General features: G+C 42.7%; 2 protein-coding genes across 4 annotated transcripts in view; one reads left to right on the top strand and one right to left on the bottom strand.

Annotated features, from left to right (window-relative positions):
- psmd1 (proteasome 26S subunit, non-ATPase 1) overlaps positions 1 to 27,514 on the bottom strand; it is a 59,947-nt gene that overhangs the window by 18,805 nt on the left and 13,628 nt on the right. For all 3 annotated transcript variants that reach the window (XM_021614129.2, XM_021614254.2, XM_021614202.2), the window contains exon 17: positions 1,764 to 1,878. In XM_021614129.2, the coding sequence (XP_021469804.1) occupies positions 1,764 to 1,878 (115 nt within the window). The remainder of the gene's footprint in view (positions 1 to 1,763; positions 1,879 to 27,514) is intronic.
- htr2b (5-hydroxytryptamine (serotonin) receptor 2B, G protein-coupled) lies at positions 7,404 to 25,683 on the top strand. The gene is made up of 4 exons (XM_021614349.2): positions 7,404 to 7,977; positions 8,881 to 9,522; positions 20,389 to 20,589; positions 22,387 to 25,683. Exons 2-4 carry the CDS (start codon positions 9,261 to 9,263, stop codon positions 23,307 to 23,309), a joined length of 1,386 nt encoding a protein of 461 aa, XP_021470024.1. The 5' UTR covers positions 7,404 to 7,977; positions 8,881 to 9,260; the 3' UTR covers positions 23,310 to 25,683.

Below are 27,514 nucleotides of genomic sequence, written 5' to 3'. Positions count from 1 at the left end.
CTGGTTAATAAAGTAGCTTACAAATGTACTTGTCTACTGCTTCCCTCACCTTGGAATGAGTCTGGATCCAACCAGGTCTATACGGAAGCAGCCTAGTTGTCCTCAGGTCCGTTTGGAACAGGTCTCTATTTTTTTTAAACAATCATTTATGCATATCGTGTTCGGGTGGGAAAGCCCCAGGTCCATTTCAAAACGGGTCCAACAACCTCTACCGTAGTCGGTTGAGGTTTCAATTGAGAGTATTTAATGTTAAGTTCAATCAGCAGAGCTGGCTGATACAGAACATGGCATACAGGGGCCTCAGTAGTACTGAAGGGTGACATCACTCCTTCGGGCTTGATGAAAGTTCTACACTGTCAAGAGGTTTAAATATATTGATTGAGCCAAACAAAAAAAACGGCTGCTATTACTTGCCTATTTGAAATGTATAGAATAGCTAATGTCAAACATGAAAAGGACTGCATAGTCACTCAGAAGAATGAAATCATTTCAATGGTTTACACGAGGCTGGTAAATACATTTTTTTTTTAAAAGTGGCTTCTCACGCAGAGTGCATTTTCTACCCAATTCGTCAAAACCCCAAAAATTGCACGTCGCATAAATGTTCATGACACCTTTGTATTGACGGATAGGGAGCGTGAAATAGGTTCCAATCCAACTCGCTTTCCTCAACATGTTTTTACCCAATACCAGTCAGCAAGAACCCAAATTACAGGGCAATAACAAAAATATCCAAACCCCCAGGATGTATAAATGATGACAGAGAGTATTAGCTCCATATGTAATAGCTAGCTGACCCACTTCTCCAGCCGCAACACCATTCCACTCACCAAAGGACGGAACTAAACGTACTGGAGGACTGGCTGTGTGAAGACTGGAGTCCTGGTCTGGCCCAGTCCAGTGTAGGTCTAGAACGTTCTCCCCTCTGGGCACCAAGGCCCGAGTGAAATGGGCTGTGACTGTTTGGGCTTCGGGCACCTGAGAGTGACCAGTCCCACATCATTAAGCAGTTCTGGGCCTGGCAGCAGCGTCTTCTCCCTCCCCACCCCCCCTCTATCCCTGACCACAATGTCCTTGCCTGGCCGACAGGGCCCAGTGGCAATATGACAACCAAACTGCGTGATATATCAAATGTATCTCAGACATTGTATTTCATTTATTACACTCTGGATCGACGTGTACGACAACGTGTTTCAGTTCCCGCTGAAATCCAGCAACTTCGCACAGACATTGAATAGAAGTGGGACAACATTCCTTAGGCTACGATCAACAGCCTAATCAACTCTGTGAGAAGGAGGTGTGTCGCGCTGAATGAGGCAAATGGTGGTCACACCAGATACTGACTGGTTTCTAGCAGAGCGGTTTCCTCAGAGTCCTGACACTTTATTCAGTCTGATAGACACTAACAGCTGCTAGAAATTCCTCCGGGGGGCAGCTTCCTAGGTAGGAAACAGTGGTATCCGTTTGTTTTGCTACATGCATGGTGTGGCAGGCTCGGAGCCGTCGGGGCAGGCTCGGAGCCGTCGGGGCAGGCCCGGAGCCGTCGGGGCAGGCCCGGAGCCGTCGGGGCAGGCCCGGAGCCGGGAGGAGCTGGCTAGAAGGAGCTTTCCCAATATTGCATAGACCCTTTTGATTATCTCAGAATCACGAGGCTGCATTAAGAAGTGTTTATTTTGGACTGGACAATGAAGTTGGCAGCTTGTTCACAGAGAAGTGAGGACGGGAGCGCGGTAGGGTGGGATAAGGAAAAGAGGGGCACTTACCTTGTTGCCTGTCCCGGCACAGCAGATGCCCAAGGCCATGGCGGCTCCGCAGCGCACATGGGGGTTGTAGCTCTCTGACAGGAGAGACACCACACTGGGGCATTGCTCTGGGGTCCTATAGAGACAGACAGAACGAGAAAGAGAGAGAAACATGGTTATCTTTTATTTATTTATTTCACCTTTATTTACTTGGGGGGGGCGTGTACGGTGTGTGAAAAGGGGCAATGATTTATAGGTCTGACACCTCCGCAAGTCTTGATGAATTGTATCCGGGGCTGCTGCTGTATGAAGAGAAAAACCTTATGCTTAACCATTTTGCAAGATTGAAATCTTTGACTTGAAGTATAATGGCACAGGTCTAGAGCAACATTTTTTTTTATCTCTTGCTTATCATAAATAGTTATTTCTTTGCTGACTGAAGCGAAAACTGAGCCAAGACAATTAAAACATACAGCAGGAGGAGACTCTGTCCTCTTAACTAGCCTACTACATTTGTCAAAATCCTTTAGTCTACCAAAAAGAACAGGCACGCTCAAACATAACGCCCGTCCAACAGGCACTGTTAATAATGATTTTTATATTAAAAAAAATATGATCAAGAACACCATTTAGGTGATGGGACATTGGCAGAAAAAACTGTGCCCCATGGCAACTTACGGTGTAATTTGGCAGAATGTTACCTCAAGTCTAAACACTGCCAGTGTAAGTGAATATTTCGGTCTAACCTTCCCAATCCACTACCTTCGACCATCGTGTTTTACATGTAAATGCCAGGGTTTCTTCCCTCCTCACATTTCCCTGGTTTCCACAGGTCCAACCGTTGGTTCATTTTGAACCAAGACCTTATACAAACTCTCCCAGGTCTGCAGCTGTGTCAAGCTGGTTTCTTTAAACAATTTACACAACGTAATTATAGTTAACCCCCTCTCCTCCCCTCAATAGCACCCTAACAGGAGTATGGGGTGAGAAAATAGAGGTAAGAGCAGGGTGGGATGTAGATTTTGGACCCTAACCTCATCTTTACTTAAGGCTCAAAGTGTCGTTAGGGTAAGGGCCATTTGCCATTAGGCGCTTGAGATTTAAAGTGAATTTAAATGGGCTCTATTCTAAGAGTAAAGTGGAGCAAGTGGCTCTGGGACAAGAAATGTAGGTTCTTTAAAGAGCAACTGAAGTCAATAAACAACGTATCATCTGATAGAAAACAGCCTCTGTGGCATCGATATTAAATCAGAAACATTTATTCTACTATCAAAATTGACTACAAAGTATAAAGAGGATAATTTTGGTCATAAAGTCAGTCTCATCCAAAACAGAGTTTTGTAAGTGAGTTCGTCATGATTTAGGGTTGTTCACTAACACAGGATACACAGGTTCGGTGATTGAGCTCTTTCCAATCCTACTGCAGAATACAGTGAGACAGACCTACCCAGAGGATCTGTCTTTGGTTATACTTGAGAGAAACACTGCATCAAACACCTCAGCTCGGGGGTTCCCAAACTTTTGTCGTCCACAAACCCCTTTTGATGTGAAAATATTTCCGGAACCAGATTTTTTTTAAATGCAATTAACGGCCAATGTTTCGTATATATATATAGATTTTTTTTCTTTCTTCTTTTTCCTCCCAGGGCTATGGCAGTCAATTACAAAACATTCTAACAGTATTTCTGATTGTCTTAACTCACGATACATACTTTTAATGTGGGGCTATGACAGTCAATTGCAAATGAGTCTGACAATGTCTCATCTCACCACCACTGATGAGATGGGTGTGTTTGATGCATGTCAGAGCTTCTCAAAGTGAGGGGGCATGGGGTCAGCATGGGGTCAACAGCGTGCACCTCACCTCTTGCGGTCACATCCAACCTAAATCGATATTTGGTTTTAATGCAGACGAGAGCACTGATGAATCCAGCGTCACACAGATATGAGCTGCCGAAGGGTACTGTGAGTTTTAATGGTCTGAGTGAGACTGCAGGGTATTTATTCCCTTCGAGGCAGGAACCAAAACACCTGTGAATGCTTTGTATGCAGCGCTCGGTCACACGACAGTTCGAAAGGCCGCACTGGAACCATTTCGATTCAAGAGCCACAGTCACGGCCTTTGCCCACGATCTAAGGGAACCGATTGAATTGATCTTTTAGATTTCAATACGTCTCATTTAGATTTTTAAGATGAACCACATTACAATGATTTTAAGACACAACGATGATATATAAAAACGTTCGTTATTTTGGAAATTCTCCCGCAACCCCATTTTCATACGACCCCTAGTTTGGGAACCGCGGCCTTAGCTAGATGTAAAAATTTAGCGACTAAAACATCCTCGTAAAAAAAAAAATCCTAATTAATTACAGATTTCTTTAGGTATCTTAGATTCATTCAGACTATTTTGAGGAAGTGATACTGGCTTTGTTCCATCCACCTAATCATCCTCAGCTTCCAATTGGCTCATTCATCCCCCCCGTAACTATTCCCCAGGTCGTTGCTGTAAATGAGAATGTGTTACTGCAATGCAAATGAGTCGTCTGTTGTATGTAACCTGTGCAATGTGTTCCAGTGTGTCTTTCAGTGAAAATTCCTGCCAAACCGGTCAGCTAAATCAAACATGTATTACTCATATTTGGTCACCAAAAAAAGGGAACGCAATTACGACTGGTCAGGAACAATACTGCCTGAGAAAGAGGGATTTCATCAGAAGTAGTGGTGACTTCACATTCACTTCTTACTCAAATCACTACAATGTGTGCTACATTATCAACACTGGAAATGTATTACAGCATAGCCCATGGTAATGTCTTGAATTAGGGAATCTGTCGAGACAGAGGCAAACAGCCACTATGGGATGAGGTCAGCAGCATTATATTGAGCGTGTTATCCAGCCTGCTATGCTGTAAAAAGGCAGTTGGATAAGACCAACACTGCCACGGCACGGACAGTGAAACCGATGAGGATATTACCATATGCCTTCAGATTTCCCAGAAAGGTTCCGTTCTCCGTAATGGTCATTGAGAGTCTGTCAGTTAGGTTTTAATCGTCATTCAGCCGAAAAAACGATAGGCGGTAAACCAATCCTCTATAATAAAAAAAGACCCCTCAGCCTTTTCCAAAAAAACAAGCATAATCGTCAACATCGCAAATCCCTCTCCATGACTCATGCCACTAACTCACAAATTTTTTTTTTTTAAATAGCGCAGCTCAACCAGAAAATATGACGCGTCCCTGCAATCGAAGAGGTCCTTTCTGTTTCTCAGAGAAAACCTCATCGGTTTGATGGCGTGAAGAGGCCAGGAGGACGTGATAATTATCAAGCGGCTTAAGAAAGAAAGCCCAGAGTAATATGGATCCCTTTTGCCGGACACCGAACACGTTGTACACATTATTACGGTTGTGCTACTGCTCAAACCATAGTCCTTCAAAACCAAAAACAGGCCGTCTTCATTTTAAAACCAATTTAAACTAGTAGTGTCAAACCAGCTGCACATTTCTCGTAGAAATGTGTGTTACAGATATGCCATTCTCATTGAAAGGAAGTCTAAGGAGTGGTAGGTCAGTTCTACGTGCACTTTTCTATGATTCCCATTTTAAAGTTGAGTTTTTACGTCTTTCACTTTTGTACACCAGCTTCCAACAGCTGAAAATACTATATTTTTGGTTATGGAAAATATTTCACTGCGGTTTGATGGTACAATGATTCTCTGCACTATCCTTGCTGGTTTTGTCACAAACTGAAATTAAGCCAAGTATTAGAATTTTAGCAACCTGGCAATGGCGGAGCGATTTCGGTATAGTGCATCTTTAAAATGTAATCCAAGTAGAGTCGCTAGCTGTAATCCGACACCACATTAAGCCCCTTACATACCGACCAAACTGGCAGTTTTTCTAAATAAATGTACACATTCATGTCATTCAATCATTTCTTGGTTCTATTTTATACGCTTGACGCACTGCGTCAAGTCCCGCCCTTTCCCCATCCCCTCATTGGTTTTACGAGCATATACCCACGTGGGTGATTGAAAGATGAACAAGATCCACACTTCAGTCCAGCTGGTGTCGGTAATGTACAACAACAAGAAGAAAAAAATCTGCATTTCAGGTAAAATAACAAACCAATGTTCATCTCCCAGGACAAATTAGCAACAGCGAACTAGCTAAATGTCCATGAAATGCCATGTCTTGAGGTTGAATATATGTGTTTTGCTTTGCTACCGTAGCAATATAAAATGGACAAGATGGTGCCGACAGTTTCTAGCTACTTTTTTTTGGATTGTGTGTATTATTGTATTTCTAGATATTTCTCCACTGTTTGAGCTACAAACACAAGCATTGACTGCACCTGCAATATCTGCAAATCTGTGTACACAACCAATAAACTTTGATTCGATAACATTTGGAGTTAATAAACACTGCTCCGAGAGGCGGCATGTAGCGTAGTGGGTAGAGCGTTGGGCCAGTAACCGAAAGGTTGGTGGATCGAATCCCAGAGCTGACAAGGTAAAATAAAAAAAAATAAAAAAATCTGCCTCTGAACAAGGCAGTTAACCCACTGTTCCTAGGCCGTCATTGTAAATAAGAATTTGACTTGCCTAGTTAAATAAAAGTTAAAAAATAAAAACACCTAGTCAATTGTACAATTGCTTTCAATCGAAAATGTGTCTTCCGTATTTAATGCAACCCCTGCTGTGCCTGCTGTGCGCGTAGGCTGTGCGTGTGCACCTGATGGTGTCCGACGCTGAATTTTAAAAATGATAATAATTCAAAAGCACAGTAGCACTAGCTCAATCCATCATGTCCCTTCCACTCAGCCGCCAGAGATGCCCAGCACAGTGGCACACGTAGGAAGCAGGGAAACACTAAGGCTAATCAAACCAATACCAGTTCATACATACACTGCCAAAAAGTCAATATGATTCACTTCGTCATTCCACTCGATCCAAATTAGTCATGAAAAGCAGTGTTTCTTTCCATACAGAGACATAAGAACATTTTGCAGGACTTCTCTGTACTCCATGAATCCCACTCCAATAAGAAATGACTACAGACTTAAACATGAGTGAAATCATGCCTATCCTGTCTAGCTAGAATATACGAAGAATTGGACATGTCATTGTCGTAAAATCTAAGTCAGCGGAATGTTCAATCAAATTGTATTTAAATAATTTTTTAAGTAGCATCCGCAGCGTTAATGCAGAAAGGTAGAAAACAGATGTGAGGCGCTAGCAGGAAGTCCCTGGGCAACTCCTAACATCAGAGGATCAGGAGCCTCCAAGTGATTCACATAGGAATCAGGCGAGGAGGGGGGTGACCTTTGGCTTTTGTTCTAATCAAAAGACAATTGCGCCGACTTGGCCGGGGGTGGTTAGGCTGGCAAGATTTGAGATGTCAAACATAACCAACCCCCTGTACAGGCACGGAAAGGGAGTCAAAAAAAACTTGGCTCTGCAATTTCTTATATAACCATCATCCGGAAAATGCGTTTTTAGTTTTTATCAAAAAAAAAAAAGAAGAAGTGATAATGCTGTTTCAACAGGACATGTGAAGCAACATTTAACCTACACAACTAAAAACCCTCTCCTCCTCCAACCACCATCCCCAGCCCCTACTGGAGGAGAGAACAGAAAGAGACAAACATAAACAGTAAGTCGGCTGTGTTGAAGGAAATTGCCTCCCAGAAACGTCGGCATTCGGCCAGCTCTGAGACATTCATCTGTCTTCTCCCTAGCCTGACTCATGGATAAGTGAGGTGGTAAGAGAGAGCGAGATAGGAGGGAGCGAGGGGGATGGAGAAGCAGTATGGGGGAGTGAGAGACGGAGTGCGAGAAGGGGGGAAGACAGGACATCTGAAAGTTTTCAACCTGTGATCGCGGTATGTGATGCGAATCGAAACCGGGGGCTCATCCAACAAGCGGGACAAAGGAATTTCCTACGGATGGAATGCACCAAAGTGAGATAATATTAGGCAAATATTTTCACAAGGGGAGGGCTGCCTGTGACATTTTTAGATTTTGGAGGAGTTCTAAGTTATAAAAACATGATCGGGAACAAGAAGGGAAAAAAAGCAGTCATTGAAGGAGTTTGAGGATCGAGTTGTTTGGTGATGAACAGCACTGGTTTTGCACGATTGAAAAAAAAGTGTGGATTATAGCAGCTCAGAAGGCGATACAAATGTACAGGACAAACCAAACAGGAGAACAGGGGCTGTTGCCTTTGATGAAGGTAAGAAAGACACTATTTGTTCATCATTCTAAAATAAAAAAATCAGTCAAATCTACAGGAAATGGTTCATGTTTTTGATCAAAAAGTCTGAGAACTTCTGAGCTGTGCTTGATTTTAATGTCAGACAGTTAACTTTAAAGGAAGATGAAACATTTTTTTTTTATGAGTTATAATTAATGATGGCATGGAAATAACATGTATAAGCGATTTAGAGATTGTGACAATATTGAGTGTAATATTATTGTCAATTAAATAATGACCAAATATGCTTGTGTTTGCATAGAACTTTGTTCTATAAAAATGGAGGGGGAATCATAATTACCCTAGTGCCACAGACTTAAACCACTATGATATGCAGTGAATAAGCTAGGTGTGTTACGAGTAACTATTTACACTACAAACCAACAGGGGAAAATTAAGGAAATTATATTTTACAAGTAAAATTGCTTTCAAAAGTGAAATGCAAAAGCTTTATTAAAATTGTATGTTCAAAACTGAACCATGCATAATTTAAACATTACTTCAATAAATACTTGTAGCAATGTTTTTATGACATGCAATCGTTTAACCTTACGTGTTAACAATTTTGTTTGACAATAAAATGTTCACACCACTACACAAAGAGACCCAGAACGACCATATACGCACTTGATAAAAAACTGTTTTTACACACACACACACAAAAAAAACATGTAGAAAAACATGCCAGAGTTAAGCGCGCAAGCAAGCAGTGATTACAGCCGATAGCTGTTTCCTTGGTCTAGAAACAATACTAACGACTGTGGAGGAAAAACCCATGACATTTGTTATGATAAATGTCACTCATCATTTGAGGTCTTCACACTGAAACTAATGTCCAAGGGGTTTAACATTGTCACTTTTGTTTCCTTCTAAAACTTTTAGTAGAAACTGGCCTGTTCTAGAGCGTACACAAACCAGAAGACAACGGCGCCCCCGGATTACGAGTCAGACAACCAACTCTTGACCTAACACCCCTTTTTCCTGTGGAGGTACATTCTGTGCTTAGATTACTGCCTTGAACACGTTTTGAGGCGACATGTTAAGTTTTGGAGCTGCTGGGCTTTTTTGATTGTAAAGTGGTCCTTTTTGGTTTATACGGTGCACCCGGTATGAGCCACCGCCCTGTGTACTGGACCTAAGCTGCCCTCCACCCACCCCTGCCCCTGCTCGCAGGACCCTGTGACCATGCTGACCAAGCCCCCTGAACCAGCCAGAGCAGAGCCCCGACCCGCGCCCAACCCAGCCGTCCTCCCCACAGCAGCATGTCCCAGCCAGAGGCACCCCCGCTGGCGGTCAACGGTTCGGGGTCCGGGGAGGTGGCTGGTGCTCAGCTACGCTGGGCCGCATTGCTCATCATTATGGTCATCATCCCCACCATTGGGGGCAACATCCTGGTCATCCTGGCAGTGTCGCTGGAGAGGAAGCTGCAGAATGCCACCAACTACTTCCTGATGTCCCTGGCGGTGGCCGACCTGCTAGTGGGACTCCTGGTGATGCCCATTGCCCTCATCACTGTGCTCTACAGTAAGTCACCTCCACATGGTTGACCTATTGCCTTGCCATCAGAAAGGACCCCTTCATTGGTACCTTCATTCAACCAATTGTAACTCAAGACCCTGCTGATACTAGGGTTGGGCGGAATACTGTATGATTTACACCTCACAAAAATGTTCAATTGGTTCTTTTAAAATAAATACCCGCAGTCAACTTGTGTCAATAGATAAAGCAGATGGCGTTCTTAATAAAAAGAAATATGCAACAGGAGAAATTAAGAAGCCATTCAACATAAAAACACCATGACTGGCTCAAAGAGCACATGGAAACTTTTGTGAGGAACCTACTAATGGTTTCCAGCGAAATATCTATAGACGCGCCAAATAAAAATTCTCTCCAAGCTCAGGGCTCCAGCTATGCATTTGGTTTACGAACCAAGTGTCTAGATGTCAAGATCAAGTTTCTTGGTTATAGCAGAGACAATCAATCCTCTCCCGGATCAACATTCTTGTTGTTTGATATTTGTTTTCTGTGTGCAGAAAAACTTTGAGTTAATTGTACAACTTTATGTGCTGGGGGTGTCTGTCTTCGCAATTGGTTTACATTCGCGTGCATTTAAAGAAAAAATTAAGCATAAAATGTATTTATTGTTACATTTTTTTAAATAAATGTCCACTAGTTTGCACTGACGATAATACTGTATACCCCAGGATGGTACAGGATTTAGGTATGAACATCTGTATACAACCCAACCACAGCTGATACTAAAAAGGTACTGATCCTACAAGTGTGAACAGTTCATAGAACTGCAACACCATGATTGCCTCAACATCAATTTGAATGATTATTTTTTTGGCCCCAACACAGCAGCTGATTCAAGCACAAAGGCTGGCCTCTTACTCGTGTTTAGCTTGGCTCCCATCGATCAGATCTAAATTGCACTTGGGTCGCCCCAGTTCCCATGGAGCCGCGATTATAAAGCTGCTGTCAGTTGAGACCAGAGAAACACCTGTAAATGTGCATTGCAAAGCAGATATCCACCTCAGTAGGTAAGCCACAACATTTTAATTTAATCTAGCAGATCTAGCATTCGATGACAAGAATTACCACCTTCTTTTGTTAACTGAACAACTGAGCAAAAAAAATAAATAAGCATATTCATAATATAATAATTCAAGAACAGTAGAGTTCAGACACCACGAGAGATGCTGCTGAATCTCCGCCAGCTACAGTATAAACAAATTAATAGCAGATGGCAAAAACACAAGATAGTGGACAATAAACAAGGTACTTCCTTTGGCTGTGTAATCACAGCAGAGGCACATTCACATCAGGTAGCAATGATCACGATGACCCAATTTCTGCGTGACTTATACAAACGACTTACCAATCACAAACCAACCTCTCCCTCGGCTCGCACACTCACGTAGGTCGCCAGGGAAAAATACAGATATAAGAGCGAACTGAAAAGATTTGCATTCGATTCCATTAAGTGACGTAGCTTTACAATTTATTTATTTAACCTTTAACTAGGCAAGAACAAATTGTTATTTACAATGACAACCTACTGGGGAACAGTGGGTTAACTGCCTTGTTCAGGGGCAGAACGACAGATTTTTACCCTGTCAACTTGGGGATTCGATCTAGCAACCTTTTGGTTACTGGCCCAACACTAACCACTAGGCTACCTGCCCCCCCCCCCCCCCTAACCACTAGGCTACCTGCCCCCCCCCCTAACCACTAGGCTACCTGCCGCCCCCCCCTAACCACTAGGCTACCTGCCGTCCCCTCTAACCACTAGGCTACCTGCCGCCCTCCTCTAACCACTAGGCTACCTGCCGCCCCCCTCTAACCACTAGGCTACCTGCCGCCCCCCTCTAACCACTAGGCTACCTGCCGCCCCCCTCTAACCACTAGGCTACCTGCCGCCCCCCTCTAACCACTAGGCTACCTGCCGCCCCCCCCTAACCACTAGGCTACCTGCCGCCCCCCTCTAACCACTAGGCTACCTGCCGCCCTCCTCTAACCACTAGGCTTTCAAAGCGCAAAATTAAAACCCCCCTCTCTAGCAGAGTCCTCTTTCTCCTGACACAGAATTTATAGTCGAGCCACTACTCCTCATTCATTCTGTTGGAGTAAACAGCCCTGTGACACACACACACACACCCCACCTCGACTGCTTGGCAGGAATCTGATTTCAAGTCATGCTTTCAGAAAACAGGCACCATCTTTGTATAAGAACCATATGTGCCGTGCAAACAGTGGGCACGAGGCTAACTGTATAGTGGGGGGTGGGGGGGGCTCCATCCTTCCATCAGACCTTAATGACGTCCATCAGGCCTGGGCGGAGGGGAAGGAGAGGATCAGGCCTAGACGAAGGAGGGGATCAGGCCTAGACGGAGGGGGGGGATCAGGCCTAGACGGAGGGGAAGGAGAGGATCAGGCCTAGACGGAGGGGAAGGAGAGGATCAGGCCTAGACGGAGGGGAAGGAGAGGATCAGGCCTAGACGGAGGGGAAGGAGCGGATCAAAGTCAAGGCCATGTGATCACATAAATAAGAGCCAGAGGCTTCCTGAGGAGTAGTAGCCCATGTTCAGTGGGAGGGGGGCTGTGTGTATACGTGTGCGGACATGTAAGTTCGCACAGAGTTCCATGTCTGAATGGACGCAAGGTACGTTTGTGCAGGGGCAGCTGTCATTTCTCTACTGGCTGGAGACCGAGCACACAGCAAGGGGGGCCCCTTTAGAGCCACTCGGCAGCTAAGGCCTGCAGCTCTAAGAACAGTGTGTGCAGGCAAAACGGCGAGAGAGGGAATTAGTGCAAACTTCCAAATACCACCTGAAATTTACCAGAGGACAGAGACAAGATGTTGTAGCTACAGTATTGTCACCACTAATACATCACCTCCACTAAACACTAGACTCTCTAAATTCCCAATAAACCACAATAACTACTTTCTTAAAATAAACAAGAGAAAGTAATAGCTACTTTGTTTTTTGACCATTTATCCACTTTTTTCTGTGTCTGCCTGGGTGGATCTCCTCTCCATCCCAAACCCTGGCTGCGGGAGAAGTTTCAGACTAACCGGGAGTAGCTATTGCCTCAAACTAGTGACGTGCGGTTGACTCTTTTACCGACCAAAGAGTTGAATCCCCACCGAGTAACTTGAACATTTATTTTGTTGTATGTTTGCCCGGCTGGCCGAAATGAAAAGAGCAGCATTAATACGCGCTACTCTAGAAAAATACATGTTTAGAACTACTGATTGCAAGGTGCACAAATGAATGCAATTAATTAATTATTGACCGCTATCGAAGGACAACAGGGATGTTTCTGACATAATAATTATTGGACGGGCCACCTCAGCGTTTTCAGGTCCAAGCAGTGTTTAAAAAATAAAATAACATTTTTAAAAAAGATAGCTAGCTATCGGTTTATTTTATTAAATGGAAAAATGCTTTCAGTGTAAACTTAACTAAAACCAGATAAAATATGTACAAAAGATAAAATGGACCTACATATTTGTACATAAAATCATCTTTGATAACTAACCAATCACCAGAATAAAAGCTAGACAGCTAGACAGAAAATTGAAATGTCCGAAAACAATGCAGTATTAATTGTTAGGTTACAGCGTTAGCCATGGCAAAACGCATAGTATGGCAGGAAACTAGCTTTAAAAACAGCAACGGAAAATAAATCTCAGAAATGTGTAGAATTGCAGGAAATCAGCTTAAATAAATAAAAAATGGGGGAAAAAAAAAAAACTCTACACCAACCAAATTGGGGCGTCTAAAATGTTGCCACGCCATCTGAACACCCCAGCCACGCCCACCACCTAAGTCACTTCTTGATCCAGAAAAAAAAATGGCTGCAGTTCACAAACGATAGTGCAATCTTTCTCAGCAGTCAAGCAACTGCTTCCCGCCAAGAGTCGTTCACTATCCATTTCGGTTGCGGCAGACAACAAGACCTCATTCCAGATGGTATCAATAAATAACTGTATTTGTATGCCTAGCAATCACAAAATGGACATTGAGTCATACTTTTATATGTCTCAGTAACAAAATTACAGATCCAATAAGCCCCCCTATGGTGAACGTGAGGCTTGTAGAATCATGATTCTTTTTAGTTTGAGTTTTTAGTTCATCGTTCATCAGTAGGGTAGTCCTTACTGAATCTAATGAACTACGATTATTTTGGAGTCAACGGAGTTGAAGATCAGTCACTAATTATTTATTTTTTTTTAAAGACGAACTTCCCATGATCACCTCAAACATCCAATATTAATGAGTTAGTGAGCCCAATCATAATTGGACCTTCTTCCAAAATTAAACATTTTACTGGAGGAGGACATGTCTAGTGTGCAATTGCTTTCGATAAGAGCTGTAAAAGAAGTCCCGAGGGCCCCTTTCACATCTGCCCAGCAGATGAATGTAAGGCTTTTACAGTCAACACCTTGAAAAATGACATGGTTCCAAATGTTTAACGGCTGCACTGTAGACTGACTACAGTGCTAAACTAAAAACATACAGCTGACTAAGGCTTGGGAGAACAATTAAGAAAAGCTATTTGAAGGATTCGGGAGGGGAGGGGGATGCACTAACCATAGCGCCATATTTACGAGGAAGCACCATTAGAAGTGTTTACATGACGGATAGAAATGTTTACCTCAATATATTTGGGCCGTGGCATAAGACAGTGCAGAAAACATGTTCATTGTTCTATAATCAGAATGAAGAGTAGAATTAAGATTTCACGAAATAGCCCACCAGGCCATAAGAGGATGACGACGGAACATTCTTACCCTTCTTCACTAATGAGCTTAAGACTGTTTCAGGGAGGGGTCACTCTTTTGCAAGACGAGCTTCGACCCCAGACTCACCCAGTCTCCCCACACACACACACACACACACACCTGGTAGGGCCTAGGTTTAGATCTACGTTTCGACCAGCGCTGTCTTTTAACCTAAACTTCCCCATAATTCATTTTGAGAACCCCGGAATGTCATTAAGTCAAAAACACGCCTCATTTAAAAATGTAAACAAAACCTCCAAGCGATCCATTTAGTGCTCTGGCAGAGAGCTTTATAACGAGAAAAATACAACGTATGAATTAATGAAGGACGTCGGTGCAGAATAGAAAACTCTAGAAGGGCTGTTGTTAAATCCTTCAAAATAATAATTATTTTCATCTGTGGGACATCTATTGTCAATCAAATTCCACGGAGTGCCGAGTGTCCCCGGGTTTTCGCTCCACCCTTGTACTTGATTGATGATTTAAGGTCATTAATTAGTAAAGAACTCCCCTCACCTGGTTTTCTTGGTCTCAAAAGGAAAAACCTGCATAATGATTGAGACACCCCTTACCTACGGTGCCTTCGGAGAGTATTCAGACCCCTTGACATTTTCCACATTTTGTTACATTTTAGAATAAGGCTGCCATAATGACAAAGCGAAAACAGTTGTAGAAATGTTGGCCAATTTCTTAAAAATAAAACAGAAATAGCTTATTTACCTAAGTATTTAGACACATTGCCATGAGACTCGAAATTGAGCTCATGTGCATCCTGTTTCCATTGATCATCCTTGACACTTTTCTACAACTTAGAGTCCACCTGTGGTAAATTCAATTGATTGGACATTATTTGGACAAACACACATCATAAGGTCCCACAGTTGACAGTGCATGTCAGAGCAAAAACCAAGCCATGAGGTCAAAGGAATTGTCCGTAGAACTCAGAGGCAGGGTTGTGATGAGGCAAAGATCTAGGAAAGGGTACCAAAATATTTTTGCAGCATTGAAGGTCCCCAAGAACACAGTGGCCTCCATATTTAAATGGAAGAAGTTTGGAACCACCAAGACTCTTCCTTAAGCTGGCCGCCCGGCCAAACTGAGCAATCGGGGGAGAAGGGCCTTGGTCAGGGAGGTGACCAAGAACCTGATGGTCACTGACAGAGCTCAAGAGTTCCTCTGTGGAGATGGGAGAACCTTCCAGAAGGACAACCATCTCTGCAGCACTCCACCAATCAGGCCTTTATGGTAGAGTGGCCAGACGGAAGCCACTCCTCAGTAAAAAGGCACTACAGCCCGCTTGGAGTTTGCCAAAAGGCGCCTAAAGACTCTCAGACCATGAGCAACAAGATTCTCTGTTCTGATGAAAACAAGATTAAACCCCATCCAACCTGACAGAGCTTGAGAGGATCTGCAGAGAAGAATGGGAGAAACTCCCCAAATACAGGTGTGCCAAGCTTGTAGCGTCAAACCCAAGAAGACTTGAGGCTGTAATCGCTGCTTGAACAAAGTACTGAGGAAAGCGTTCGAATACTTATGTAAATGTGATAGCAGTTTTATTTTTTAATAAGTTGGCAAACATTTCTAAAAACCTGTGGTTTTGCCTTTGGGGTATTGTGCCATTAGGGTGTAGATTGATTTAAATAGTTTTTTCCCCCTTCATCAATTTTAGTATAACGCTGTAACGTAACAGAATGTGGCCAACATCAAGGGGTCTGAATACTTTCCAAAGGCACTGTATATATCATACATAGAGACTATAAAACAATTGTGAGGTCTAGATGAGCTTTTACCAGATTTAGGATCAGTTATTCTTACAGAAGAAAAAAAGGATTCTCATATAAAGTATGGAGGCCCTTAAGAACTGTGGGCATGTCTTGTATAATCAGAGCCTGACAGACATCAATGACTCAGGTCAGATCGTTTACACCCCGGTATTTGCTGGAACGGGGACATTTTCTAAAAAATAAGCAATAATCATGATTTACATAATGACAATAATACTACTCAGACACAGCACTTCACCAAGACAGCGATCTCAGCGTAGTTTTTATTTTGAGTCCAACTCGGCTTTTTCCACAACTCTGGAATGGTGACCTCACCCCTAGAGGTTGGTAGCTCGGTTTTCATAGAATTCTCTTTCTCGCTCTTGAAGCTGGTGTACTGCAATGACTTCACACGTTTGTCTTAGAAATGTGGCCTTGGATGGACACCTCTGTAGCCTTGGCAACACTTATATATCAGAAACTTTACCAGCAAACAGATTTTTAAAATCTGGTATAAGCACACAATATCCTCACATGTAGAATTTGTTGAGTATTATTCCCATCGAAAGGAAGGGGCCCACAAAAAAAGTATATATACTCTTAGAAAGTAGCCTACCTATCAAAGTATAAATATCCCACAGAAAATATTTCTAAATGAAAAAAGGAGAAAGGGCAAGTGGTGCGTGGAGCTGAACAAAGCCCCTGAAATGGTGAGCAGTAGACGAGGAGCTGAACAAAGCCCCTGAAATGGTGAGCAGTAGACGAGGAGCTGAACAAAGCCCCTGAAATGGTGAGCAGTAGACAAGGAGCTGAACAAAGCCCCTGAAATGGTGAGCAGTAGACAAGGAGCTGAACAAAGCCCCTGAAATGGTGAGCAGTAGACAAGGAGCTGAACAAAGCCCCTGAAATGGTGAGCAGTAGACAAGGAGCTGAACAAAGCCCCTGAAATGGTGAGCAGTAGACGAGGAGCTGAACAAAGCCCCTGAAATGGTGAGCAGTAGACGAGGAGCTGAACAAAGCCCCTGAAATGGTGAGCAGTAGACGAGGAGCTGAACAAAGCCCCTGAAATGGTGAGCAGTAGACGAGGAGCTGAACAAAGCCCCTGAAATGGTGAGCAGTAGACGAGGAGCTGAACAAAGCCCCTGAAATGGTGAGCAGTAGACGAGGAGCTGAACAAAGCCCCTGAAATGGTGAGCAGTAGACGAGGAGCTGAACAAAGCCCCTGAAATGGTGAGCAGTAGACGAGGAGCTGAACAAAGCCCCTGAAATGGTGAGCAGTAGACGAGGAGCTGAACAAAGCCCGTGAAATGGTGAGCAGTAGACGAGGAGCTGAACAAAGCCCGTGAAATGGTGAGCAGTAGACGAGGAGCTGAACAAAGCCCCTGAAATGGTGCGCAGTAGACGAGGAGCTGAACAAAGCCCCTGAAATGGTGAGCAGTAGACGAGGAGCTGAACAAAGCCCCTGAAATGGTGAGCAGTAGACGAGGAGCTGAACAAAGCCCCTGAAATGGTGAGCAGTAGACAAGGAGCTGAACAAAGCCCCTGAAATGGTGAGCAGTAGACAAGGAGCTGAACAAAGCCCCTGAAATGGTGAGCAGTAGACAAGGAGCTGAACAAAGCCCCTGAAATGGTGAGCAGTAGACGAGGAGCTGAACAAAGCCCCTGAAATGGTGAGCAGTAGACGAGGAGCTGAACAAAGCCCCTGAAATGGTGAGCAGTAGACAAGGAGCTGAACAAAGCCCCTGAAATGGTGAGCAGTAGACAAGGAGCTGAACAAAGCCCCTGAAATGGTGAGCAGTAGACAAGGAGCTGAACAAAGCCCCTGAAATGGTGAGCAGTAGACGAGGAGCTGAACAAAGCCCCTGAAATGGTGAGCAGTAGACGAGGAGCTGAACAAAGTCCCTGAAATGATGAGCAGTAGACGAGGAGCTGAACAAAGCCCCTGAAATGGTGAGCAGTAGACGAGGAGCTGAACAAAGCCCCTGAAATGGTGAGCAGTAGACGAGGAGCTGAACAAAGCCCCTGAAATGGTGAGCAGTAGACGAGGAGCTGAACAAAGCCCCTGAAATGGTGCGCAGTAGACGAGGAGCTGAACAAAGCCCCTGAAATGGTGAGCAGTAGACGAGGAGCTGAACAAAGCCCCTGAAATGGTGCGCAGTAGACCAACATAATGAATGCCCACTACATTCATAGGGCACATCTAGAACAGGGAGGACACTAAAATATTGTGATCAAATGTGTATTTATTTTATAGTTTAATGTGTATATACAAATATTAAAAGTAATACTTGTTAACAAAAAAAATAAAAAACAGCCACTAATGCTTGAATTATGACATTACAAGCCATTAGTAAAACAGGTTAACAAGAAAAATCATTCAAGAACCTTTCCAACACACAATTATGGGGCAATTTCACGCCCAGGACCCAAAATAAACAAACACGTATGGCGAGAAGGGGGCAGAACACATCTACATAGCGCTTTCAGCTCCATACAAAGAGTCATAAGAAGCATTTCTCGGCAGTAAATGAATTATTTACTAAAATAAAACAGAATTCTTTACATCAGAGCTGGTTTTAAATCATTAGCTGGTGATGTCACTGATGTCCACAACACAAGTTCTGTTTAGAATGCAAAAGGTTTGCTGGACAAAATGGGACTAATCAGAAATTTGTCCCTTTTTCCAAATGGGCTACTTCCTCCTCAGGAATTAAAGAACATAAAACACCTGCGTCATAGGCCACCAAATTAAGAGAAACGGCATGAATAAATGTCCAACATCTTCACACTTCATTTCCTATTAGAAAAATATCCTACATTTCCACCTTTAATTTTGGCATCTTTGACAAATCTCTATTCCTCTCCCACACACACACAGCCCATGCAGTCCTTGACATTATAAAACGCAACAATTTCAACGATTTTTCTGAGTTACAAATCATAAGTAAATCAGTTCATTGAAATAAATGAATTAAACACTAACCTATGGATTTCACGACTGGTCAGGGGCCGAGCCAGGGCCAGCCAATCACAATTAGTTTTTCACCACAAAAGGGCTTTATTACAGACAGAAATACTCCTCAGTTGTCCAGGTCGCTGGTCTTAGACAATCTCGCAGGTGAAGAAGCCAGATGTGGAGGTCCTGGGCTGGCGTGGTTACACGTGGTCTGCGGTTGCAAGACCGGTTGGACGTACTGCCAAATTCTCTAAAATGACGTTGTAGGCGGCTTACGGTAGAGAAATTAACATTCTCTGGCAACAGCTCAGATGGACATTCCTACAGTCAGCATGCCAATCGCACACTACCTCAAAACTTAAGACATCTGTGGTATTGTGTTGTGTGACAGAACTGCAAATTTGAATGGCTTTTTGTCCCCAGCACAGGGTGCACCTGTGTAATGACCATGCTGATTAATCAGCTTGTTGATATTCCACACCTATCAGGTGGATGGATTATCTTGGCAAAGGAGAAATACAGTGGTGGAAAAATTACCCAATTGTCATGCTTGAGTAAAAGTAATGATTAATTTTCTATTAAAAGATGTCGCCTACCCAGTAAAATACTACTTGATTAAAAGTATTTTGTTTTATATATGCACACACTTAAGTATCAAAAGTAAAAAATAAAAGTATAAATCAGTTCAAATTCCGTATATTGAGCAAAGCAGATGGACACATTTTCGAGTTATTTATTTACGGATAGCCAGGGGCACGCTCTGACGAAGCACCCAGTAGGGATGACCAGGGAGGTTCTGTTGATAAGTATGTCAGTTAGACCACATTTTTCTGTCCTGCTAAGGCTAAGCATTCAAAACGTAACAAGTACTTCTGGGTGTCAGGGAAAACGTATGGAGTAAAAGTACATTATCATCTTTAGGAATTTAGTGGAGTAAAAGTTAAACAGATAATATTTTTTTCTTAAGTAGTTTTTTTTGGGGGGGTAAGTACTTCACATCACTGGAGAAATGCTCACTAACATGGATATAATCAAATTTGTGCACACAATTGAGAGAAATAAGCTTTTTTGCACATATGGAAAATTTCTGGGTTCTTCTATTTCAGCTCATACACTTTTACATCTTATATTTTTTGTTCAGTGCAGATGGTAATAAATTACTTGAATGGCTATTATGTTGATTTTTACAATGACTTAGAAACTAAAATCTAAATAGGCTCTTCTCAGGGTTAAAAAAAAAAAAAAAAACGATTTGGCACCATTGTAATGAAGTTTGAGAATTTGTCTAGAAGGGCATGGTTTACATTTCAAATGGTTCTGTATTGGCCTACGAGAGCAGCTAACAATCCAATGCTTCCCATCATCTGTCCATTTCTCAGATTCCGGATGGCCTCTTCCGGAGTTTCTCTGTCCAATCTGGCTCTTCCTGGACGTCCTGTTCTCCACAGCGTCCATCATGCACCTGTGTGCCATCTCACTGGACCGCTACATCGCCATCAAGAAGCCCATTCAGCACAGCCAGTATAAGTCCAGGGCCAAAGCCATGGCCAAGATAGCAGTGGTGTGGTTCATATCTATTGGTAAGCTGCTCAGTTTCTTTCTTCTTTTTTGTTGTCCTGTGTTGATATACTTGTTTCTTTACGCTATGACATTGCGGTTCAATTCCCCGGGCGCCTGTGACATGCCTCAGAAAAGCAGGATGCAATAAAAGCTGTATAAAAACGTTTACATACAGTACCTCCCTTAAAACTTAACCCCGACTTACACATTATCATAGTGTTAGCAGTCAAGGGGAACTGTGGGTAAACAGTTAATGAGCCGCAGAGATTTACACAAAAACGGCATCAAATTTAAAAAAGGGAGGTTTAAATGATCGAGTATGCCCCCAGGAAGGAAATTAATTTCACATCACTGCCCTTGTGATGAGCGTAGTGAAACACCACAAGGCTTAGCGCGCGTTATTTTTTGCAATTGTATCTTTGAGCAGTACAACGGCTTTACAATGTTGCTACAACGCTATGGATCACAGATTTGTTTTTCAGAAAAGTTTAAGCCAAAATAACATTCAAGACAAAACCAAGCATTCAAACCACAACCTTATTTGAGGACTCCTGGACCAGTAACCACTTGACTCTTCACAATAAGCATAAAATGTGCACTGCAGAACAGATCGAAATCTGCAATTTTACAAAACTGAATAGTAAAGCAACACTAAAGAGCCTCTGGTATTTTTCAGTAAAATTAGGTTACGAGACAAAAGGACATTTGGACTGAAGAGGATAAGGGGTAAGAGATAAAGCTAAGGACCCTTAGTCCATAAACAAGAGGGAGATGGAGCAGCTGAACCACTGGAATCCTCTTCACACAGAACGTGTTTCATACGACGGAATGTCAGACAAACTGGTTTCCTGTATTTGGCCCAATCATAAGTCTATACTCAAATTGGTCATTTGACACAGTCCAATAAGACAGTTCGAGACATAAACATTGGTTTTATTTTTCTGATTGTTGGGCTTCTTATTACTTCTTGTCCACAGAGTCTGTATTGTTAATGCTGTGGTAAATAAGGACACTGGTTTGCATTGAAATTATATATAAGCTTTCCAGTATGAAATTAAATTTAACACCCCTATTCTAGTTAACATCGTTAGCCATGACGGTTCCTCTGGCTGAAGCATTTAGGCGACTGGTGTGAGGACTTGGCAGAGTTCAGCCTGGCATTAATCAAGTTTCCAGTTTTATTAGTCACATGTACAGGATACACATGGTATACACCATCCAACGGACATGCTTACTAGCAGGTTAATGGAATTCATAGGGCGTTCAGACTCGTTCACAACAGCACGCTCTCAGTTTTCACCTCGGGGCGAAGGTTCGACACATTGACTTTCTTTCGGTGAGCAAAACCAGACGATTGCTTAAGAGTTACGCGAGCAGCACTTAGACGCCGCCACGACAGTAGAAGGGTCTCTCCGTCCAGGGTGTAGTGCTCACGGTCACTGTATTATAGCTGGTAATATATGATTTGTTTATTTGATTTTTAAGCAAAGAATGAGAACTTCCAGAAGTCCCAGAATGACCCTTTGCGCTACCTCTGCTGTCCTCAGTCGTGAAAGCCTGAAGCTTTAAACAGAGTTATACTCTGGCAACATGAAAAAGGAAAAGCAGATGTGAAGATTTCATGTGCTATAATAAAAGCAAAAAGAAAACCAGCATAAAGTCCACTGGCTGTGAGAAGATCCTGTCTCTACTCCCATAACACATTTAAATCCCAAACAACCAAAGTTGTTAGTCTTCCCATCTAACACTGTGTAGAGACAACAAAGTTTGGATTGATGATTTGACTGACCAAACTTCTCTCTCTCTCTCTCACACAGGTATCGCAATTCCCATTCCCATCAAGGGGCTGAGAAACTACCATCTTCCCAACAATGTCACCTTTAACAGCAACCACACCTGCCTACTGAAACCAGACAGCTTCCGAGAATTCATCATGTTTGGCTCCATGACAGCTTTTTTCATCCCTTTGACTATCATGATGGTCATCTACCTGCTCACCATCCAGGTGCTGCGCAAGAAAGCCTTTCTGCTCAGGTCAAAGGTGACCCAACGCTTCACTCGCCCAACCGTCGCCTCAGTCTTCCAGAGGGAGCAGTCTGCGGCTTCTCCCACAACTGAGAAACTGCCAGGAAAATCCATTTCTCCCGCCAACCCAATCATAGGTGACGAGATCCCCATCCGTCGCATGTCCACCATAGGCAAGAAGTCGATGCAGAACCTGACCAATGAGCAGCGTGCCTCCAAGGTGCTGGGCATAGTCTTCCTTCTTTTTGTGGTCATGTGGTGCCCATTCTTCATCACCAACATCACCTCTGTGCTGTGCGCCAGCTGCGACGTCCATGTGATCGGCCGTCTGATGGAGATCTTCGTGTGGGTGGGCTACGTGTCATCAGGCATCAACCCGCTGGTCTACACCCTCTTCAACAAGACCTTCCGCCAGGCCTTCACACGCTACATCACCTGTAACTACAGCAGCACCACTAACACGCCAGCCAGGCAATCTAGGGAACAGCATGGCTGCAGGAATCTGACACGGATCTCCTTCCGTTCATCTGTGGCGGAAAACTCCAAGCTGTTCGTGAAGCGTGGCATGAAGAACGGCATCGGGCCGGTGTGCTATCAGAGCCCGCCGAGGCGACGGCAAGCACCCATGGAGTCCTCTGCTAGCGTTCTACTGGACACTCTGCTCCTTACAGAGAATGAGGATTGCAAACCCAAAGAGCATGTCAGTTATGTGTAGTGCAAAAGGAAATAATTAGAACCAGAAAGTCATGTGAAAAAGACAAGACCAGGCTCGAGTTGTCCAGGGGTTCAGGTGACAAGACACCTTCCTTGAGCATCACTTCTGTGGATTCGGTGCTATTAAAAGAAAACAGTGTGCTCGCAGGGGCGAAACAAAAGGAGATGCCGATCTCTGTCAAACACTTTGGCGAGAAAGAAGAGGCCCTCCGATTCTATACAGATTGCTGAACATTAGGAATAAAATGAGACAGCAAATAGGTGCATCGAAGACAGACGGTCTGGAAACACTCAAGTGGATACAATGTGTATTCCCATGCTACCCATGTCACCTTGGGCTATTCGGTGGTCTGCTATGGACAATTTCCATGGAGGAGATGACATGCTTACCAATTGAAAGGACAAACACTCCTCCCACATAAACTAGACATTCAGCCTCCACATCACACAGAGTTCTGAAGGAATACACTATAAAATGCCACCCATTTTGACAGCAATGTTTTGGTAAGTGTTTTTATAAACTGTGAACAGATGTTATGAAAAGTCACAAGACCTATTTTCCCCAAAGTGTCATAATAATCCACTTGGATGTTTATATATATATATATATATATATATATATATATATATATATATACATTCAACAGACAAAACCTTTGCAAATGGGAAGCTAGTCAAATAGAAAATGTATAGCCTACGAATGGATGTGTGATGGTTCAGAAATGTATAAAAACTGTGCTTGGCTTAAAGAAAAGCCGTGTCCTTTTTTACAGTTCTTAAGAGGATCTTTGAAAGCAGATGTAACTACCGACCAAGTCATCTTATTTTAAACACGTCTTTTTCTCTGAAAATATGTGTTTTGCGGCCGCAACGGCCGATCTACTGTTTCACTTTCATCAGAGTTTATATAGTGTCTCCTTGATGGGGTGGTAATGAAGCAAAGCTAACGGGACACGAGAGCCAAAATAAACACACCATAAACCACGGTGCTCGGAGTTCATCGTCACAAACAACGACTACGAGGAGGCTGAATCCTGAACGTTAAGTGCGTAGGGACATGATCACTTTATGAGGGGCAATAAAAAGGGCATTTTGATTCATTCTCCGTACCAGTGAATTAAGTGACATAAAAACTCAAAAACAATTGACTTTATATAAACCTAAAAAATGTACTTTGATTTTTATGGTGAGTGTACCAAATTAGTCTACAGCATAAAATCTATAATAATAAGTCCCAAGGATGTACCACATGGCCAGAAAAGAAATGATAGAGCCCATGTTTGGTTCATTTACAAATTCAAATGCATATTTCTACCATCATGAGACTAGATGGTGGGGAGGAATATACCCATGCCCTTTCGAAGCAGTTGGGGAGTGAGAGACGCCAGCACACCAGCGTTCACTCTGACCTTTGACCCACTCAGAGACAGCAGCTCAGAGCACCACGTCCTGGTTTCCCAAGACTGTAAGGGGGCCTGGAAGCCATGGGGGGAGTGGGAGCTCAACTGAATGGTTGCCGCTCAGGAGGATCTCTAAACAGAGGAAGGATTTACACTAGGTTTATCTAACAGCCAATTGATCATGTGAATATCGCATAGCCTTTTTAGGGCTTAAAATAGTCCCTCCATTTTCCTCTGCTTGGCTCAGTGCCGTTTAATGCTGCAGTGCTGCCTGATGCTGTTGAATGCTGCAGTGATGCCTGATGGGTAAATTCACGTCAGAGAATGAGTGATAAGCCCCCGTAAACAGACCGAAAAACAATAATGTGGCTCGGGAGGATGACATGGCGCCAACGTCCTCAGACACTGAACTACCTGTAAAGGAGCCAGGAAGTAATTGTATCCTCTCAGCTAAAAGTTAACCTAAATTCTGTCATCCATTTGATGAGATGCTGATCACTATGTCATGTTGATAATCCGCATGCAAACCAATCACAGGATCACTCAAGAGTGCCAACACTAGGAAAGTGAGGGATAGTTTGCAGCTGATCAATGTAGGTTAGGCTATGCTTTCTGAAAAGTAAAATCACTTCCAAAAGTGTCATATCTTTGATCATGAATAGCATTTAAAAATGACAAGAGACTACTGAAACCATTGCACAGACCAAAACAAGGGTGGTTCAAAGATTATTCATGTTCCATAGATTTAACTTGGACATGAAACAAATTCTCACATTGCTGAAACTTAAGCACACTTTCAAAAACATTTAACTGTGTTGGTTTTTCAAACGACAAATGATACCCAGCGCTTACCAGGGTTGAGCTCAATTCAGAATTTTGGAATAGAATCCCATTCAACTCTTGACTTGAAATTCAAATTGTCTACACCCCCACAGGATGTAGAATTTGAATGACAGGAAGTAGAATTTAATTTGATTCAATTAAAAAAATTCCACTCAGTCATTGAATATGTGTTTCATTGAATGACAGGTGACACGCACAGACACCAAAGAATATCACTTTTCTGCAGAAACATTCTATTTGAACCTTAGTGCTTAGAATAGCCAATTAGATTTTCTTAACAAATAATAGTTATATTAGACCCTACCTTATATATTGTGTTTTATATTCTAAAGCCACGATCCGTGATTGGTACAAAGACATTGTACTTTTTGGGGTATAAATGTAAACCTATTGACTCCTGGAGAATATCACTCAGAGTGTATAGCCCGATGTGCTTAGAACTACTAATCGTCACCATTATACACACACACACACACACACCCCCCCAAAAAAATAGTAGGCTTTTATTTCTCTGTTTACAAATGTAGACAACCCATTTAAAACATATGGGATGATTGCTCTCACTATCAAAACATTTAATTTGTTTGTCTTTATTTTTTGAAGGCCTCAGGGTTAACTTGAGGGTATTTTCCCTATTTTGAACAGAATTTACAAGGCCCAGCACAGTCAAAAACTAGATTTACCTGTGTTTCATATATATTTCCATACCATGAGGTTGGAATAACACTGAAATTGTGAAAATTATGATACACTAAAAGGGCGTAAGAGCTGTTTGAAAAGACATTCCCTCATTGTGAAAAGTAAATAAGGTCTGAGAGGACAGAGGAAGTGGTAAACATCCTGCTTATCGATCAGTGGCTGCCAACTGACTTATGGCACTCGGTGGCATTGCGCAAACACACACAGCAGCACGTCTATCACACTACAGAGCGATGGAGTTTTGGCCTGCCTAGTGACATCACCAGGTGTTAATTGGTTAACAGACCAATAAGAAAGAGAGTTCCAAACCTCTGGCAATAACAGATCGTTTTCCTATCCCCACGCAGATCACTCCCAGACAGACCTAAAATTCTTGAATGACAAATTGGTCTTTGCTAAGAAGCAATTTTTTGAACACTTAAATATAAAACAATTACAGTAAGGTACTCAAAAAAAGGTGCAACATGAAGAAATTGCTACGCCATTTCCTGGTTGCTAAAATTCTAATAGTTCGCAAAATTTCACTTTGTGTGACAAAAACAAGGAAAATGTAATGTAGAGAATCATTGTACCATCTAAACCGCTGTGAAATACCTCACCAAAAATGTTGTATTTTCAGCCGTTTGAAGCTGGTGTACAAAACCGATAGTTCGACGAAAAAAAAAAAAACTGAATGGGAAGCATAGAAATAGTGCACATAGAACAGATCTGAAAGCAAGTCTTAGACGCAGTAGATCTAACTCACTTTTCTATGTGAATTTGGTCAGGTCACCCAAAAAGTTACTTATTGCAGTTAATTGTTACCCAGAAATGATTTGATATTGAGATAGAGAATATCTAAGGTCCAATGCAGTTGTTTCTGGTACTTTTGAAAGTAGTGCCTGAGCCAAAAGTGGTCCCTGAAAATTGAGTACTACGTCACATGTGCACAACATCATTGCTCTCTCGCTCTACTGTGTCTGTGTCTTGCTAGCTGTCACTCAAACCCCCACATGAGGGTAAAGGTAGGGAAAATGGCATCACACAACTTCTAGAAAACAGTCCATTTTAACCTAGGGATTTGGTGGCTAATTGAGGTAAGAAAGTAAATTTGCTCATAGATTATGCATGTATGAACTACAAACTGACACATCGAGTACAAATACTTACTATTTTCCAAAGTACCTGAGCAGGTCTAAGTGAATAATGAAATATAATAACTTAGAATATTCACACATAGGTTTTGTTTTCCTTGAGCATGAATTGAGTTTTTCTTGAAAATCTA

The sequence above is a fragment of the Oncorhynchus mykiss genome, chromosome 1 (genome assembly GCF_013265735.2).
Source record: "Oncorhynchus mykiss isolate Arlee chromosome 1, USDA_OmykA_1.1, whole genome shotgun sequence".
NCBI lineage: Eukaryota > Metazoa > Chordata > Actinopteri > Salmoniformes > Salmonidae > Oncorhynchus > Oncorhynchus mykiss.
The sequence above is the reverse complement of the archived record's forward strand: the minus strand, read 5'-3'. Positions and strand labels throughout refer to the sequence as shown.